Source organism: Odontesthes bonariensis, chromosome 9 (assembly GCF_027942865.1).
Source record: "Odontesthes bonariensis isolate fOdoBon6 chromosome 9, fOdoBon6.hap1, whole genome shotgun sequence".
NCBI lineage: Eukaryota > Metazoa > Chordata > Actinopteri > Atheriniformes > Atherinopsidae > Odontesthes > Odontesthes bonariensis.
In genome coordinates this window covers 9,100,428-9,117,710 of record NC_134514.1, presented here as the reverse complement: position 1 = coordinate 9,117,710, position 17,283 = coordinate 9,100,428, and the positions used below count along the sequence as shown (strand labels likewise).

At 40.7% G+C, this 17,283-nt stretch overlaps 1 protein-coding gene across 1 annotated transcript in view; it reads right to left on the bottom strand.

Annotated features, from left to right (window-relative positions):
- Positions 1 to 18: 18 nt before the first annotated feature.
- The window catches only part of map4k1 (mitogen-activated protein kinase kinase kinase kinase 1), a 36,597-nt gene continuing 19,332 nt past the window's right edge, over positions 19 to 17,283 (bottom strand). Inside the window, exons 7-32 of the mRNA XM_075472997.1 lie at positions 17,192 to 17,234; positions 16,879 to 16,951; positions 15,995 to 16,126; positions 14,665 to 14,727; positions 13,634 to 13,715; positions 12,678 to 12,794; positions 11,240 to 11,321; positions 10,877 to 10,929; positions 10,206 to 10,252; positions 10,068 to 10,112; positions 9,930 to 9,950; positions 9,799 to 9,844; positions 9,397 to 9,550; positions 8,573 to 8,673; positions 8,357 to 8,398; positions 8,199 to 8,277; positions 8,042 to 8,118; positions 7,806 to 7,866; positions 5,687 to 5,789; positions 5,513 to 5,571; positions 5,321 to 5,424; positions 3,577 to 3,754; positions 3,412 to 3,480; positions 3,231 to 3,323; positions 2,416 to 2,542; positions 19 to 652 (exon numbers count right to left, since the gene is read on the bottom strand). Coding sequence (XP_075329112.1) covers positions 574 to 652; positions 2,416 to 2,542; positions 3,231 to 3,323; positions 3,412 to 3,480; positions 3,577 to 3,754; positions 5,321 to 5,424; positions 5,513 to 5,571; positions 5,687 to 5,789; positions 7,806 to 7,866; positions 8,042 to 8,118; positions 8,199 to 8,277; positions 8,357 to 8,398; positions 8,573 to 8,673; positions 9,397 to 9,550; positions 9,799 to 9,844; positions 9,930 to 9,950; positions 10,068 to 10,112; positions 10,206 to 10,252; positions 10,877 to 10,929; positions 11,240 to 11,321; positions 12,678 to 12,794; positions 13,634 to 13,715; positions 14,665 to 14,727; positions 15,995 to 16,126; positions 16,879 to 16,951; positions 17,192 to 17,234 — 2,130 coding nt within the window. The 3' untranslated portion in view covers positions 19 to 573. The remainder of the gene's footprint in view (positions 653 to 2,415; positions 2,543 to 3,230; positions 3,324 to 3,411; positions 3,481 to 3,576; positions 3,755 to 5,320; positions 5,425 to 5,512; positions 5,572 to 5,686; positions 5,790 to 7,805; positions 7,867 to 8,041; positions 8,119 to 8,198; positions 8,278 to 8,356; positions 8,399 to 8,572; positions 8,674 to 9,396; positions 9,551 to 9,798; positions 9,845 to 9,929; positions 9,951 to 10,067; positions 10,113 to 10,205; positions 10,253 to 10,876; positions 10,930 to 11,239; positions 11,322 to 12,677; positions 12,795 to 13,633; positions 13,716 to 14,664; positions 14,728 to 15,994; positions 16,127 to 16,878; positions 16,952 to 17,191; positions 17,235 to 17,283) is intronic.

Below are 17,283 nucleotides of genomic sequence, written 5' to 3'. Positions count from 1 at the left end.
AATACAGTTCACCTCATCTTGTGTTGATTAACTTTATTAGAGTGTAACAGCAGTAACAGGGTTGATGAAACACCGACACACAAGCTCAGGTCACAGAACGGTCTGTTAAGCTTGCATGCTCTAACTAAAGGAAGCCATATATGTCAGTTCCTGCAGGCTGCTGCTGTGTTCAATAATACTGTGGCAGAAAGGAGACACTCCTCCTCAGGATCTGAGGAGGGCCTTCCTTCACAATTCATTCAGGCTGTCCTCAGCACCCTGGGTTCTCCAGATTGTTCTGGATTTCACAAACCGGGGTGAAAGTAGCATAAATTAGAGCAGGCTTCCTCCGATGGACGAAGAAGAGCTACAATACAATCTTTTCACGCCATCGCTTCCCTCTGACGCGCCCTCCTCCCATCCAGTCATAAAATAAAATCCTTTGGCAGAGTCGCATCGATGCAAGTCGAAGGTAAAGATGACGTACATAAATGCTGATTGATGCCTTATACGTGACCGAGAGTCCCGGTAGAGCCGTCCACACAGAGGCTGAGCAGAGTCCTGTGGTGTCCTGACTCAGGGCAGCAGGACGTACTACTCAGCGGTTTCCAGGACATAAAGGTTGGACAGACCCAACTGGTCCTCAATCTGACGGGTTTCCAAGACGACCATCCTGCAGTGAGAAGGTCAGACATGAGGCACCGAAAAGTTCACACCAAATATAGATTTCAAGTCGGGCAGATCTGAGCTGAATGGCGCCGCCCTACAGGCAGCCTGCGGCATCTTCCTGAGATTTTCTAAAAAACAACAACAAAACAGATTTCTGAAACATTTCAATAGCTTGGTTTCACGTGACGTCACAGTGCTGCATCGCGAACGCGTGAAATTCAGATGGATGTTAGGAAGTGAAGTCTTCCCATAGAACTGCTGTGTAAAAAAATCAAGATGCCCGTGTTTTGTGCTGTTTACAGCTGCCCCAACCGTTCTACCCGTGAAAAAGAAAAAAGTTTTTTTTTAAATACCAAAGGTTGTCGTATACAAAAGGTGAGAAATGTAAAAAGCTAACAGAACAACGCCGTAAAAAATGGATTTCAAACCTACGTCTGCAGTCGGGAGGAGCAGAGTCTGTTTACTCTCGTGTCTGCAGCGACCACTTCGTCAGAGGTATGTTAGCTAACTGTAATGTAAAATGTAAGCCGAAATCCGAGGCATCTCTTCAACGAGAGCAAAGGATGAAGCTCAAGGAGGACCAACAAACACGGTCGGCATGTGCAGTGGCTATGTTGGATCTCCAGCTGAGACAGCCGAGAGCCCGGGAATGAGCCCAGATCTGATGCAGACAGCCGAGCATCCAGGTCGGCAAATCCTTATATTCTCCAGAAAATTCACTCATTTTCATGAGGTACGGGTCCCGCCCAACATATTTACTCACTAATTGTTTGTATCGTATTCTAGAAACTGGCTCTAAATCTCTACAATACGGACTCTCTGGAACGGTTTCCTCCATAGACGTAGTCGCCATATTTACTTCCTGACAACCATCTGAAAACCGCGCCCCCTTACGACCACGTGACTGAAACCAAGCTATTCAGGTTTGGATGCTGTGCGGCTGGAAGGACTTCTGAAGGTTTTTTACATCTGTTATGATGCGTAACCATGGCGACTGGAAAGTTGTGGCAGAATGGGAGGCGGAGCCTTCAGTTATCATGCCCCTCTCTGTGGAACCAGCTGCCAGTCTGGCTTCAGGAAGCAGACACCCTCTCTACCTTTAAGATCAGGCTTAAAACTTTCCTTCTTCATAAAGCTTATAGTTAGGGATGGCTCAGGTGAGCCTGAAACATCCCAAAGTTACGCTGCTATAGGCCCAGACTGCTGGGGAACCTCCCATGATGCACCTCTCTTTACTCTTCATGTACATGTGACATGAGCTTGTTGTCCCCTCTTTCCTGTCCTCTCCCCCCAGCTGGTGGAGGCAGATGGTTCTTCCTGGTTCTGGTTCTGATGGAGGTTTCTTCCTGTTAAAAGGAAGTTTTTTCTCCCCACAGTCGCCTCGTGCACGTTCAGGACGGGAGTTTGGATCAAAGAGAAGTCTCAGTGCCATCTGTTGGTTTCCTTAGCTCAGCTACTTTATTTTTAATGGACTTTAATGATTTGATTGGATTATATTTATCATCAAATCAATTTGAACTTCCCTGAGATGATATTAGTTGTGATTTGGTGCTTTATAAATAAAACTGAATATTGTCCATATGGCATCTTTAAACGACTGAACAAGCCGTTTATTACAAAGAGAAATGAAATATCTGAAAATCAATGGGCCTGTTAATCATGTAAAAAGAAGCTTAACAGTAAGAGTGTTGCTCAGTGACACCCAGACGTCTGTTTAAAGTGAAACCATCAGACTCCAGCAGAGCAGCGAGTGAGGATGAGCTGTACCTCTCTGACTTCACCATTCTGTAGATCTTCCTGTGGTCAGTCGTTTCCTGCAGAACCTCTGTGAAACCCTTTCCTTTCCTGTGCCAGCCGTGACGCCAAACTGCCAAGAGCGTGTCGTCTAAATACGCTGAACAGACGAAATGAATCGATTATTAACAAATATAATCTTTTTAAACCGTTTTTTTGGGCTCTAATGGCCTTAATCATCCACAGAAGGCTTAGATGGAACAGATACATGTGCAGAGGCTGTTGCTCTTGTTACTTGGACTGAGGGTGATAATAAGAGTAATAATTCAAATCAAATCAAATTTATTTATATAGCACATTTCATGTACAAAACAATTCAAAGTGCTTTACATAAAATAAAAGCATTGCAGCAGGGAGTGCAAGAAGCTTTAAAATACATAAAAGAATATAAAGAGAAATTAAAAGATAGCGTGCAGATTTCATGCATAGATTTAAAAATGTCTCCATTTGGTGAAAGTTTAATCTCCACTGGCAGTTTGTTCCACTTGTTTGCAGCATAACAGCTAAATACTGCTTCTCCATGTTTAGTCTGGACTCTGGACTGGACCAGCTGACCTGAGTCCTTGGATCTAAGAGCTCTGCTGGCTTTATATTCTCTGAACATATCACAGATGTATTTTGGGCCTAAACCATTCTGGGATTTGTAAACCATCAGCAGGATTTTAAAATTCTGACTGAAATTCAGACCTGGGACTCTCAAAGCCTGCGTATAGGGTCATTTTTTGAAAAATACGAGTGTAAAACCAATAATTTAATCACAGTGTTCACCAGCCAGGGGTTGTTCTCACCTATAGATTCGACTTCATGAGAGAGGGTGGTCTCGTGAGGAAGGTGTAAGGTGCTTTTCGCCTCTCCGTCCAGACCAACTATATACACCGACCCTGTGGGAGGAGACGGCTAGTGTTACCTTCTGCTACGTCGCCACAAAAATGGGCATCAGTGGACGTGGCGGTGTTAAAAGAGACTTACGCTCCATGAGCACGAGCAGTGAGCTTTTGTCCAGCGCACGTACTTGAACTGCGTTTGGGCAAGGTCTCTCTGTAATGACAGAAGCACACACACAGACGTCACTAATGAGAACAAAAACAGCCTCCTGTGTTTGTTAAGTCGTCTTTAAAGGACGTTAACACCTACCGAGGCCAGAGGGGGTGAACCAGGACGTGTTGGAGTTCAGGTTGATGTATTCTACATTGACGGGATGGTTGTGGTTGGGCCCCCGAGACACACCGATACACACCAGTGGGTACTCCTGCTGCGGCACCTCCATCATCTCAAACACCCGCAGAGGGTTGGGCAGAGGGAAGTCAAAATGCTGCAAACGTGACAGAAAAGGTGCAAATCAGCAGTTTGACCTGTGAAAGTCGAGGTTTAAGCCCGGTTAACATTAAACCTGCAGCACACCCGTGATAGTCGATGCAGATTTAGGCTAACTCGTCCAATGTTTAGTAACATTAGTATGTGTATGCTCTCCTTCTCCTCTGTCTCACACGTGAGCATCTCATCTTTTCTTTTCTAAAACTGAAAACAAAACAACATCCACAAGGAGAAAACTATCCTCGAGGACACATTTCTGCTCTGTATGTGGAAATTAAATCCTGCTTTCATTTGTCTCTTATATTGGGCCTTCCTGCTAAAGGTGTAAGGATAACAAATCAAAGACTGTTTTGTATTCTTACATTTGCAGCGAGAAAGAATATCTTATTGCAGTGGATTAGCAATAAGGAACCAAATGTTAAGGAATGTACAAACCACGTCCCAAATCATTGTGAAAAAGGCTAAAAATCAAGAAGTCTCCAAGGTGAAACATTTATTTTTCTTTCTTTCTCTCTAAATAAATTCAAATAACCCAAATAGCCAATAAATTAACATTCAGTGCGAAACAGGGCAAAAATATAATAAAATGTATGAAACTGTGCACAAATAGAACATTTAAATAACCTAAACAATTGTGCACTCCTTTTTTCTCCCCCTGCCCTCTGGAAGACGCTACAGGTCAAAAACAAACAGACTCAATAAAAGCTTTTACCTTCAAATGTGTCAAATAAAGAACTCTGAAACATTATAGGCTTAAAGCAGGTCTCTAACATCTCCACCTAACACTGAACATGAGCAGCCCGCTTGCTGCACTTTGTATTGCATATAGGTTCATTTTTGTGCTGTACTTTTTTAATCTTTAATGATTTTATTCCTAATTATTATGCTGTTATCCTGCAACAGCAACAATTAGGATCTATTCTATGATCAAAGCAACGTAACTGTAAATGTATTTTATTTATACAGCCCTTTACAAACAATCCCTACGATGCACCAAAGTGCTTTACAGCAGGTAATAAGTAAAGAGAAGAACAAGTAAAAACAAATAAAAACAATAAAAGATCAGTGAAAGCAATAAAATACAACAAAATGGAATAAGATAAAATAAGATAAAAGTGTCATCATACTACTGGGTATTAAAAGCAATCCTAAATAAGTAGGTTTTTAGCCTAGATTTGAAGAGGAGCCTGTGATTGGTTGGTTTTGTGGCACATTTAAAGCGAGCGTGGTGACAGAACTGAGAGTGACTTTGATGAATTTGGCGTGCACAGACCTAATTTTAGTACGCTCAGAGTAGGTTTCTCATTGCAGTACAATATCTTCTGCCCTTTTATTGCTCAGGAATCATAGCGCTGTAGTCAGGATCTGGGCTGCAGCGTTTCAACAACAGTGCACGCTCTACACCCACGCACAAGCAGCTGCAGTAGTCTAATCTCCAAGTGAGAAAAGCTTGAGAAGCTTTCTCCGAGTCGTTAAAAGAAAGAGAAAGTTTCACCTTGGTTAAGATGAACCTAAATAGGACGACTCACTCCAGCGCTCCTGAGGCTCATTTTGATCCACGTACCTTGATGAGCATGAACTTGTGCATGGGCTCGTACCACTGCAGCAGCACCACGCTGGACTCCAGGGCGCAGCACAGAAACACAGAGCCGCGCTGCAGGTTCTCCACTACAAGAGAAGTCGACACGAGTTGGATATTTCACAGAAGTAATCGACACCGACTTATTTCTGTCATGAATCCAGTTTTTCTTCTCACCGACTGAGCAGGTCTTGCAGCCTTTGGTATCAGGTATTTTACACGTCACGGCACACTTTCTAAACACAGAGGCGATGGCACAATATTTGAACCGGCATTGGCAGATTCTTCCACCTTTTCAAGTTAAACAACAGGACAAAATAAAGTGCGGAGAGGGGGAGGGTCCAGTTTTACCTCGACAACAGTCGGTGAGTCGGTAAGGGGCCCATCCTCTGATCCTTCCGGGCCTGTTCGTACAACTCCTTCAGTGAATGTGAGTGAAGCTGCGACGATTTACCTGTAAACACAGAGTCAGACGCACTTTACTGAGGCTTCTTGTTCAAATCAGCTGTTTTTATTACATCATATTTTTCATTATACTGTTTAATCTGTTGCATGTCTTGTTCTTCCTTTGCTTTATTTCTGATTTATTTCTCAGTACTCAGTTCTGCTCCCTTTCATGCACCTCCTGATCTGCAGATAGTTCAGACTCCAAACCGCCAAACTAAGTACAAACCACGCTAACGTGCAAGAAATCAAACATCTTAACCACTGAACCACACGGCTTTAGAGTCTCTAGTTTTGATATCATAGATAAATGTAAATGTATTTTATTTATACAGCCCTTTACAGACAATCCTTACGGTGTACCAAAGTGCTTTACAGCAGGTATTAAATAAAAAGAATAAGTAAAAACAAATAAAAACAATAAAAGAAAAGTGAAAGCAATAAAATACAACAAAATCGAATAAGATAAAAGTGTCATCATACTACTGGGTATTAAAAACAATCCTAAATAAGTAGGTTTTTAGCCTAGATTTGAAGAGGCCCAGGTCAGAAAGTTTGTTTAATTCGTATGAAACAATCCAAAACAAGATTAAAAAAAGCTTTTCATGAAACATGACAATAAATTAAGATGATAGAATGAAATAAAAATAAAAATAATAATAAAATAATATCAAATATAAGACAGGAGATGAGATACAGTGAAATACCAGTTTTTGTTTGATTTTAATTTGATGAAAACGATGAATAAATGCTATTCTATGTTGTAAAAAATAACTCTGGCACAGAACATTAATATTAAACCGAACAAATGAAAGACAGCGACAGTATCTGAGTCAGTTACACACACAGTGATAATCCTCCTCTACGTCCCTTTGCATGTTTTCTGGATTATGTGCCATATTAAAATGACGAATTACCACCTAAAAAGTCACCAAACGCATGTTTTAGTATTTATTAGTAGTATTTATGTAGTATTTATTTATGCTGAGGGAAACAGTTTAATCTATTTAACTCCTTGGAGAGTGAGCAGTGTCGAGGACGGCCTGCAGAGCGCACGCTCAAATCGCCCAGTTAGATCCGATCCACAGGCCACGCCCACTCACAGCGAGGGCGCCCCTCTTTACGGGATCACCCCCCACCGCTACAGTCACCTGCATTCCAAACTGCCAACGCATATAAAAAAGGGAGGACATACAAATCCTGGCCTGGATCCGCCTTTTGACTCGGTTAAGCGAGTAAACTGGAAAACAAATAAGGGGGAAACTTTTTGTTCTTTTATTTTGAAAGATCTTTGAGTTAAAAGAATAAAACTGAACTGAAGTAAAAACCCAAAGCAGAACTTTTTATGTTGATTACACTGAACTTTCACTGAAGTTTTGTCTGGGTTAGTTAATTCAATGCTTTAAGGTGTTTTCTTTGTTGCCAATTTGTTTGGTTCTGAAAATAAGTGACAAATAACAAAAACATCCTGAATTATCTCACATGTTGGGCTGAATAAGACGTTAAAAACCAAGCTGAGTGATCCTCTGGCACGTTTTTAGAGTATTGTACTTTGTACTTGATGTGTTTTTGGTTGTGAGGACAAGTTGACCCCAAAAGACTTGGATCAGTGGACGTGGTTTCTTTTTCCTGCCAGCAACACAGTCAGGAAAATGTTTGGATTCGTTCTCTACACCTCACGGATCAGTGCAGTTAAACACCAAAAGGCATCTGAACCTCCAATGGTGAGTGACACTCTTTCAAATGGATTTAAGTGAAAAATAAAAAATAAAATCACAGTTACGCTGAGTGAAAAGGCTGCTGACTGTGAACTGAACGTATCCATATTCTGCTTCCAGAACCACTCAGAAACACACTAACTCACACAAGCAGCGGATCTACCAAACAGACGTCCAGCTGCTTGCTTTGATATTCTCTCTGTTATTCTGAACAAAGTATAAACTATTTGGAGTTATGAAGTGTACAAAAGCTAATCTAAAAGGTACCCCAAACTGGAGACGATCACTTTAAACACTTTAAAACTCACCTGATACAGACATGAGGACATTATTAATGGTGTAGACCCAGGTACACTTCCCAGGATACATCTGAAAGTGACAAACACATCCAGTCACGTCTTTCAGAAGCAGTCCAATCTGTCCCGAAGCTTTTTGTTGCCACTCTACTTTTCTAGGCTTTTGCCAGGTCACGTGTTACTCCTTTAATTCAGTATCTACCATCTCATCACTGTGAGCTTTGCAGTAAATGTGTTAAAGATCCTACCAGCTCCATCGTGACCTCAGAGCCGTTGAGGATCAGGGTGTAGATCCCTTCCTCGGCCCCCAGGATCAGATGCTGCTCTGAAGGAGGGAAACACAGGACGGTCAGACAGAGGTTTGATCAGATGAAGCACGGTTGAGAAATGACTCCAGGATACAACCTTTGGAGGCGGGGTTTTCCCAGTTCGTGGAGCAGTTTACTTTAAGAGGACAGCCGTGGAAGACTTTTTTAAAGTGGACCTGGAAACGAAAGGAGGAGACAACAAATAAAGTCTCCTGCAACACTTCATGAAGTCTCAGGTGTGCAGCAGAAGCTCACCGGGGGTTTCTTCATGATGGCGCTGGGACATTCAAAATGCTCCTGACACCAAACGGGAAAATATGGCGAAGACCATGTCAGCACACACGGTGAAGGAGGAAAGAAGATAACAGGAGTGGAAATAGATCCTCGGATAAACATCGAGGTCACAGAAATAGAAGAAGAACAAAATCCATGCATATGTGGATATTTTCTTTTCGAGGCTTTATCTTGTACCTTTGACGGTGTTGGTCGTCTGCGGATGCCTTTAGGGGGGAGCTCAGGAGGAAGGAGGTCAGCTGGGTTGTCGAAGGCCTGGACTGTTAAGGTTGGGGGGTCTAGATCACAAACACAGACATTAAGAAACCTGACATCAAATCAATACAGATTAAGATTTTGCACAGAATGCATTTATCCCCTAATCGCAGACATAAGTTCAACCCTAGTTTGTCTCCAATGTGTCTTAAATGTAAAACAGAAATTGTTTTTTTCCTTTTTGATAAAAGCTTATAGTTAGGGATGGCTCAGGTGATCCTGAAACATCCCATAGTTACGCTGCTATAGGCCCAGACTGCTGGGGGAGCTCATCTGTCACACCTTTCCTCACTTTACTCTCTTTTTCCCCTGTTCAATTTCTCAAATGACATTATGTATATGTGAGATTATTGTGGTCATTAACTCGTGTTTCCCTGTTCCAACAGTCTTGAATTGGACTTTATTATCTAAATGCCATGAGATGACATTTGTTGTATTTGGCGCTATAAAAATGAATTGAACTCACTGTCTTTGGTCCTGCCATAAGCTGCAGAAATATTGGTCTAATGTCTTAACAGAAATTGAAAAGATACTGGGATTAAAGCTGAGGATGGACCCATTGTCTCTTATGTTAGGCCTTCCTGCTAAAGGTGTGAGGTTAACAAATCAAAGACTGTTTTGTATTCTTACATTTGCAGCGAGGAGGAATATTTTATTGCAGTGGATTAGCAATAATGGAAAGGGATGGCATAAAGTGCTGTTTGAGTTGCTGCCTCTGGAATACTTGACTTGCATATCACATTCACCTGAGTGTCGCGAGGCTCGTGGGTGGGGTTTGGGTCGGCTGTGCGTCCCGCTGGATGTCCTGTAGATGGCGGGGGGCGCCTGCAGAGCCGAGTGTTTTCTCAATCGATCATCTTCCCCCGCCATGCTTTCCTCTGAGCTGGTCCGAGCTTTGGGCTGCGCACAGAGAAACACGAACCCGTGAAATGACACGCTGCACCTCTGCTGATCATCTCTTTAGACACAGTTTTCAACCTGTTACTATGACAACTCGCTTTATTAAAGTTCAGCCTGATGATTGGAAATTAAGAGTCATGACGGTATCCGACATGATTTTGGGTTGAAATATTCAGCTAAGTCACAGGGACAAGCAGATGTACGTCATGTATGTTAAATAAATCATTTCCTGTTTGCAGGATAATCACCTTTGGAGGAAGAGGAGGCGGCGTTTCATTATCTGGCATTATCAGACTGTTGGCACAGAGAGAGTTGGTTCGGTCAGCTGTGTTAATGCTGGGAATGACCATGACTAAAAGGGAGGGTTTGCTCGGCTTACCGGGAGGCTTGCATCGTTGGGCTGAAGTAGACGACAAAGAGAGACAGAGAGATTGTTTTTAAATAATCAGATTACAGTCAGAGTGATACAGGGTCATCATTCAGTTCATCTTGGTGGCGCAGTGTGATGTTTCCTTACACGTCCACATCATCGTAGTCGTCATCTGACTCTGAGTCCGGGTCCCTGTGAGAAGGAGGAGAGTGAAACATCCCATCTGAATCAGACTGTGTAGTTTAATGTGGCTCCATGTGTGGCAGTTATCTGTGACCCAGTTACCTTGCTGGACTGTTGCTGCTGCCCGTTGATCCCGTTGATACCCTTAACTGTAAAAACCAGTGATCGAATGGTTACTTGTGAATGAAGAAAGGACAGAAATAAAACCTCAGATCTACAATTTCACTGTGATGACTATGGATTGTGAGATAAAACTACGATGCTACATTTGTCCACCACAGAAAACTTTGAGGATTCCAGCAACTAAATTTCACCTCTGAGTCCTGTGAAGTTGCTGACATTTACAGGAGATAACACAGACCTCCCACAGTCTTCTACAAAGCCTCTCGTGACTCTGAGTTGATTTTTCATTCAGTATCTTTGTATGAAAACATGTTCATGGTGCCATTTATGAGTATCTTTTACCAAATAAAATTGTAAAAGCCAAAACAGCTGCTTAGAGCCACCAAACAGCATCCTCTGGTACTGTAACTGGCTGAGGGTTTCTGCCTTATTATTTGCTGATTTAACATGGATCTACCCTCTCTTGTGCAGCTCTAGTTTAGCTACCTTTTCATATGTGATGACTAAAACTGTTCATCCTTTCGTGGTTTATCTGACACATATCGGGCTGATAATTACAAGACTTAAAGTTTCAATCTCTAGTGGCAAAACTCTGATGTGCGGATCCACATTTCTTAGTGAGATTACATGCACACACGTCACACACTTACCGTTACATTTGGTGAATCAGTCTTCACAGGCCTCTGAGTGTAGATCTGCTCGACTGAGAAGCCACAAACAAAAAGGCTTAACAGTCTTTACACAGCAGGATGAGTAATATGATGATTCAGGGTCTTCAGTGTCACTAACGGCTTAAATAAAGTGCTTAGAGCAAGAAAAACACCTAATTATGGGGTGGAATACAATCCTCGCTCCAAGACACAAGAGCAGCTGCAAACAGAGATATTTTGGGATCTGCTGTTCAACAGTTGTTCAACTGATGAAAGTAAATTTATAAACCGAAAAATAAACAGTTTTTATTCGAGTAAAAACAAGAACTAACATTTGAAAAGTAAAAAACAATGTTTTCTTACAGCTTATGTCAGAGTCTGTCCTTTCTGCCCGGTTGTGTTTGTTGATAGACTGGATCCTCCTTAAAGATCCAGGAAGCAGCACCTGAAACCAGAAACAAAACCCAGGTCGGTCATTACCTGAAGCGAGTCCCTGCCTGATGTGATACGCATGCACACGACGGGTAATGATCTATAAAAGCTGGTCACTGGTTACATGTTGCTATCAAACCTGCTTTCTAATCACCTGTAGGTGTGAACTTAAGTCTTCTTTACACTGACAACTGTTTAAGATGTAAATTAAATATGTGTCATAAGTTGTTTGGGTCTTTTTCCAGCCTGCAGAAGTTGAATTTTTAAGCGTGTTACAGGAATATACTCCTAAATATCAAATATTCATAAGCCTATGAATACATTATGAAGCAACCAGGATATACAGAAATGAACACATTTAGCAGAACTCAGAGGCTGAAATACTAAAGAAATGCTATTAATAGACCTGAGGCCACGTGAAGCTGCGGCTGTTTTGTATTAAGTCAAACCCCAAAATACAAATCAACCTAATTTCACACAAACAAAAGTGAATGAAAATAGGAATAAAGCACCAGAATGAAGCAAGCTACAGTTGATTATGAAGACCAGATGCATCAGAGGCCATGCAATCTCTCAGGCTCTCTCTTATCTGAGCATCCCTGTTTTTCATGGAGCAGCAATTCATGACAAATAGTGACAAAGGAAGGAAGCTCATTCTGTCCCAGCAGAGGGCGGTCTACAAGTCCAATAAAGGTTTGACCTGTTGTATGACTTATTGACCTACACATAACTACCGTAAATTCCGGACTATAAGCCGCTACTTTTTTCCCAGGCTTTGAGCACCGCGGCTTACAGTACGGTGCGGCTAATATATGTTTATTTTTTCGGTTTTTTTTTTCATGCCACGAGAAACATTTTGCCTCATAACATTAGACCAATAAAATTAAGGAATAGTTCACAGTGGTCCAATGAAATTGTACGATAAATCACACACCCTTACACTACTTAATTATTGTAAATCGGTCATTTGTACTCACAAATTAAAGGCAATCAATCTGGCTGAACAAGATGAAGATTTTTTTTCTGCTTCTGCTGCTATTTCTGCCACGTATTTGTGCATTACCGATAGGTATTTAAGTTAAAACCATCGGTGTTACAGGCACTGTTGGGGGAAAAAAAGCATTTGCAGTATGTATTTGTTTATGTTACCTTTAGCATTTAATTCTTTCTGTGTAAATATCTCACATTACAATGTGGACACCCGCGGCTTATAATCCAGTGTGGCCTATACAAGCACAAAATGGATTTTCTTTTTAAAAATTAGAGGGTGCGGCTTATATTCAGGTGCGCTCTATAGTACAGAATTTACAGTACATGTTATCTGCTACAACACCGGTGGACACAAACCATCCTGAGCGAACAGACTCACCTCCATCTCCTCGTCCTCTGTCGCTATGCAGGTCTTCAGTTTCTCAGGATTTCGAAATTTCTCCAGCAGATCCAGGGTCAGGTCCCCTTTCAGGCACTGCTGAGTGAGAAACATGTGCTGCAGAGGGGACAGAAAAACACACGTCAAAGGACGTCAAACCCCAGACTCAAGCTGGACTGTGGAAGTTTTAACCCTTTCTGTAGTCAGCAGACCCGCTCAGTCATAAAGCAGCTGTATAATTAACTCTTAATCGTGTTTCTGATCATCATTCTGATCTGATGAAACATCTCGGTCTTTAGCTGCTACAACTAACAGACCGTCTGTCATAAAAAGATGATTTAAACAACAATTTCTTTGAAAACGGCTGCATGTTGGAGCCATAAACGATGCAACGAGAGCAGTGAGAGTGAACCACAACCACGCCGTCTGCGGGTCAGACGCTAAAACATGAGCTGTGACTCCAAAAAAGAGGAAAGCTGCAGACTCAGGCTGCGTAATTTCACACTTTATTTTAATCATATTTACAATCTTAGCGGCGAAAAGGTCCTGATTTCTGTCTGTTTTCCTTGCGCACAAAGATTCTCTGAATCTTTTGATGATATTCCGTTGTGTAGATGATGGAGTATTCAGACTCGTCAGTCTTACATTGAGGAACATTATTGTACAATTGCTCCATAGATTGTAGACACCTGAAACTCTGCCTCTTTAAGGTGCTCTTTTCAGACCCAATAATGATACTGATCTGTTGCCAATTAACCAAATCAGTTGTTCCTCCAGCACTTAACGTTTCCCACTTTTTTTTAGATGTGTTTCTACCGTCAGATTCAAGATGAGCTCATATTTTTTTGATGAAATGCTTCATTATATCACAGAAAAGCGATTAATTATCACTGTGTCTCTCTGGGTTAAATTGATGAAGTAATGACGCCATGTGAATCTGAGGAAGCAGTACTCACTGAGAGCATCTTAGAGGCGCTGGGTCTCTTCTTTGGGTTCCTCACCAACATGGCCTTCACAAAGTTGTAAAACATGGACGTCCTGCAGGTATCAGACACGGACGCAGCATTTAATAACATCACAGCTCAGTAAAGATCACATTCACATGAATTTATGGTTCAGAAATACACACACATGTACTAGGACATTATATCTAGTTCTGATTAAACAGTTATAATCATTTAAGTTTAACTGCTTGATTAAAGATTAACCCTAATCCCTGATAGGGGACATTTTTGTCCACTTGGGCTGTACTTTCTCCTCTAATTTCACACTGTAGAGTGATACTCATCATATTTGGCCCAATCATCATCATACACAATGCAATTTTTCATTGTGTAGAAAAAAAAACTCTTTAATTTCTGAAAAGGGACATTTTTGTCCCCTTTTAAAACGACCTAAAAACATCATATATTAATTTTTTTTTTATTCCACTTCGGTTCTGATCATAATTACCAAGTTTTCAATTATTTTCAAAAAATTAACCCTTTGGATGCCAATTTGAACTTTTTAGCCCAAATTTTAAGCCTTTAGGTGCCAGTATTTTCAAAATATGGAACGCAAAGTGGAATTATTGAGTAGGGATAATTATGGTCTGGGATATGTCAATGATTAGCAACAACATTGATGTTTAGGGATTTTTAATTTTTTTGTTATGCCTGATTTAAAAAAAAAAAAAAAAAAAAAAAACTCCTTAATTTATGAAAAGGAACATTTTTGTCCCCTTCTAAAACGATCCCCAAAATACCATATGTTAATATTTTTTTTTCATAAATCAGAACTTCAGCTTCAGTTCTGATCATAACCACCAAGTTTTCAATTATTTTCAAAAAATTAACCCTTTAAATACCAGTGTATATGTATATGTGGATAATGTATATTGAAAACATGCAATAACAAAACAGCTATCTGGAGCATGAAAGAGGCCATAAAACAGCATAAATTGATCAAATATACTCTCAGTTTTATGGGGATGTGGGTTTTTATTTACCATTTTGACTTGTCCTTCAGTTTAGGAGGCTGGTAGCCGCTCTTGGACATGAGGAACAGAACCCTACAGGAATAAACAAAGTAAACCACAGTTGATGACTTGACAAACAGACCTCGTCTCTGCTGTAACAGATGTTTTAACGCAGTGTATTTCACTGAGGGTCATTGTGTGCATGAATCTGGACATGTGGGTGCTGGAAACAGTGTGTGTGTGTCCACGTACATACTGATGATCTGAGAGAAAACATTTGATGTGAGGGTTGCCATTTTCACAAAGCTCTGCAGTGCATCTTATTGTGATTGATGAGATCAGAGCAGATCACGGCTAAATGCTTCATGGGTCTAAAACAATCAATCAGTATATTCAGATCTTTCAAAAAGTCAGTAAAATGCTCCACAATTAAACTGTAAAACCTGTTTAACACATGAACTGGACCCGATGTTGACTAATCTTCAACATCAGTGACTTCCTTTGAACCTACTTGGAACACTTTTTTCAGCTTCCCTGCACTGCACCGCTGCAGCAGAGATGCACACGTTCCCTTTCACCTGCCATCACGAGGATTCAACAACTTATCACCAGCCAGTTTTACAGCTTACTGATTTCACACAGATTTTGTCATTCAGGCGCATTAAAACCTTTATTATAACTTGTTCAAAGGTTCCACAATGATATAACTTAAACTGACTGAAACTGCCATTATCTGAAACAAATACTAAAATATATACTATAATGTACTAAAAGTTAATGCAGGAATGTAAAAACAGAGACAAAAGTTAGACTAAAAGCATTTATGGTGAAATAAATGGATCGATATGATGGAAAGGAAAGTAATACAGGCTTAAATACAGGAAACTAAATCATTTCAATATATTTAAATTAAATTGAAAACTGAGGGGCAAAGTCAATAAACAGCAACATTAACACAAGATTAACTGATTACCGTTTAAAATTAAAGCATAAAAATTGATTATTGTTGCATAACTTGATCTTTTATTTAATTTTAGTAACACTTACCATCATATCGACCTATTTATTGAGCCTTTTATATATTTTTGCATTTATTTATGGCAGTTTCAGTCTTACGTCTCGTGTATAAAGGAAAATAAGTGACAATTCAGTGTAAATACCCTGACTCTTCAGCTGAAAGAGTGATGGAGATAATGACCAGAAACACAACTGTGTCTGTCTCACACCAGGGGTCTATTAAGAGATGAAACTTCCTGTTGTGTGTCTGTGTGCATGCATTAAATTATGGCAAGATCATAGCACGAAATATTGTGAGTGTTCACTTGCTCAGATATGTTAGGTTGCATGTTTCTATGGTTACCGTAGCGGGTGGACATCAAACATAGGAGGCTGCAGCTCAGCGAGCTCTATGGCTGTGATGCCCACAGACCAGATGTCACAAAGCTCATTGTAGCCACCTTTTATCTCCACGGCTGCCACTTCAGGTGCCATCCTGATGAAGAGTGAAGAAGGAAGCCGGTCACAATAAATCATAATATGAGATGAGATGAGATTCAACTTTATTGTCATTACACATATACAAGTATAGCATAACGAAAAGTAGTTTTTGGCATCTCACCAGAAGTGCAAATAGCAACAATAAATAAATTAATTAATGTGCAAGTGAAAGCAATAATATAGTGCATTTTTACAGATTAATAATTACAGATATTGCAATGAAATACAAATAAATATACGCATTAAAGTGCAATGGTAATATATACATCTATATTGACAGATTTGGGAGCAGAGATTGGGGAGCAGAGTTCAAAAGGCAGACAGCTCTGGGGAAGAAGCTGTTCTTTTCTAATCAGTTGTTCTTTAATATCAGCTTTTAACCGCTCGGTTTGTGCCCGTTTACAAAGTCTAGTCTGTGAGCGGCACTGAAACTCAGCTGGGTCCTAAATATAAACTGAATCTCCTGCACAAACGTCTTCAAGTGAACTAATTGCTGATTATTTTTTTTAGATGGTGCAGGAGCTGTCTTTGATGTCTAAAAATGGGGATTTTACAAAAAGGTGCAAAAAGACGAAGCAACAAGGCCCACTTGGGTCTAGCTGGATGCAGGAGTGATCGGATAAAATCTGGATTTGGTCAGATTCAACACTGATACTGTGTTTGTCAGGTGTTAATGAGTTTACAGGAGCTTAAACCTGCAGCATTTAGTTCCTGAAGCAGAGCCGTGAAGAGACGATCTGATCTTACCAATACGGCGTCCCGATAAACGACATCCTCCGGGCCAGAGTGGCTGTGATCTGAGCTGAGATCCCAAAATCAGCTGCTCAACAGAGAAAAAGAATAGGCATAAAAATAAAATAATAAAAAAGACTAAACAGGCACTCATTCAACAACATTTTGTGGTGCAAATTAACTTTAATAATGAGATGCTCAGGATTGAGTTCCTCGGTGTAAATCATCTGTGCAGATTTACTGTAGTTTGAGCTGCACCTTTGTGGTGAGTGACTCATGTTAACCACACCGGTTCAGTGCTGTGCAGACAGCGTAAACAGCTTCTTACCCAGCTTGACCTCGCCCTGATCATTGAGGAGGATGTTGGCACCCTGGAAGGAAAGCAAAAGCAAAAAAAAAGAAGAAGAAATCAACAAAGAT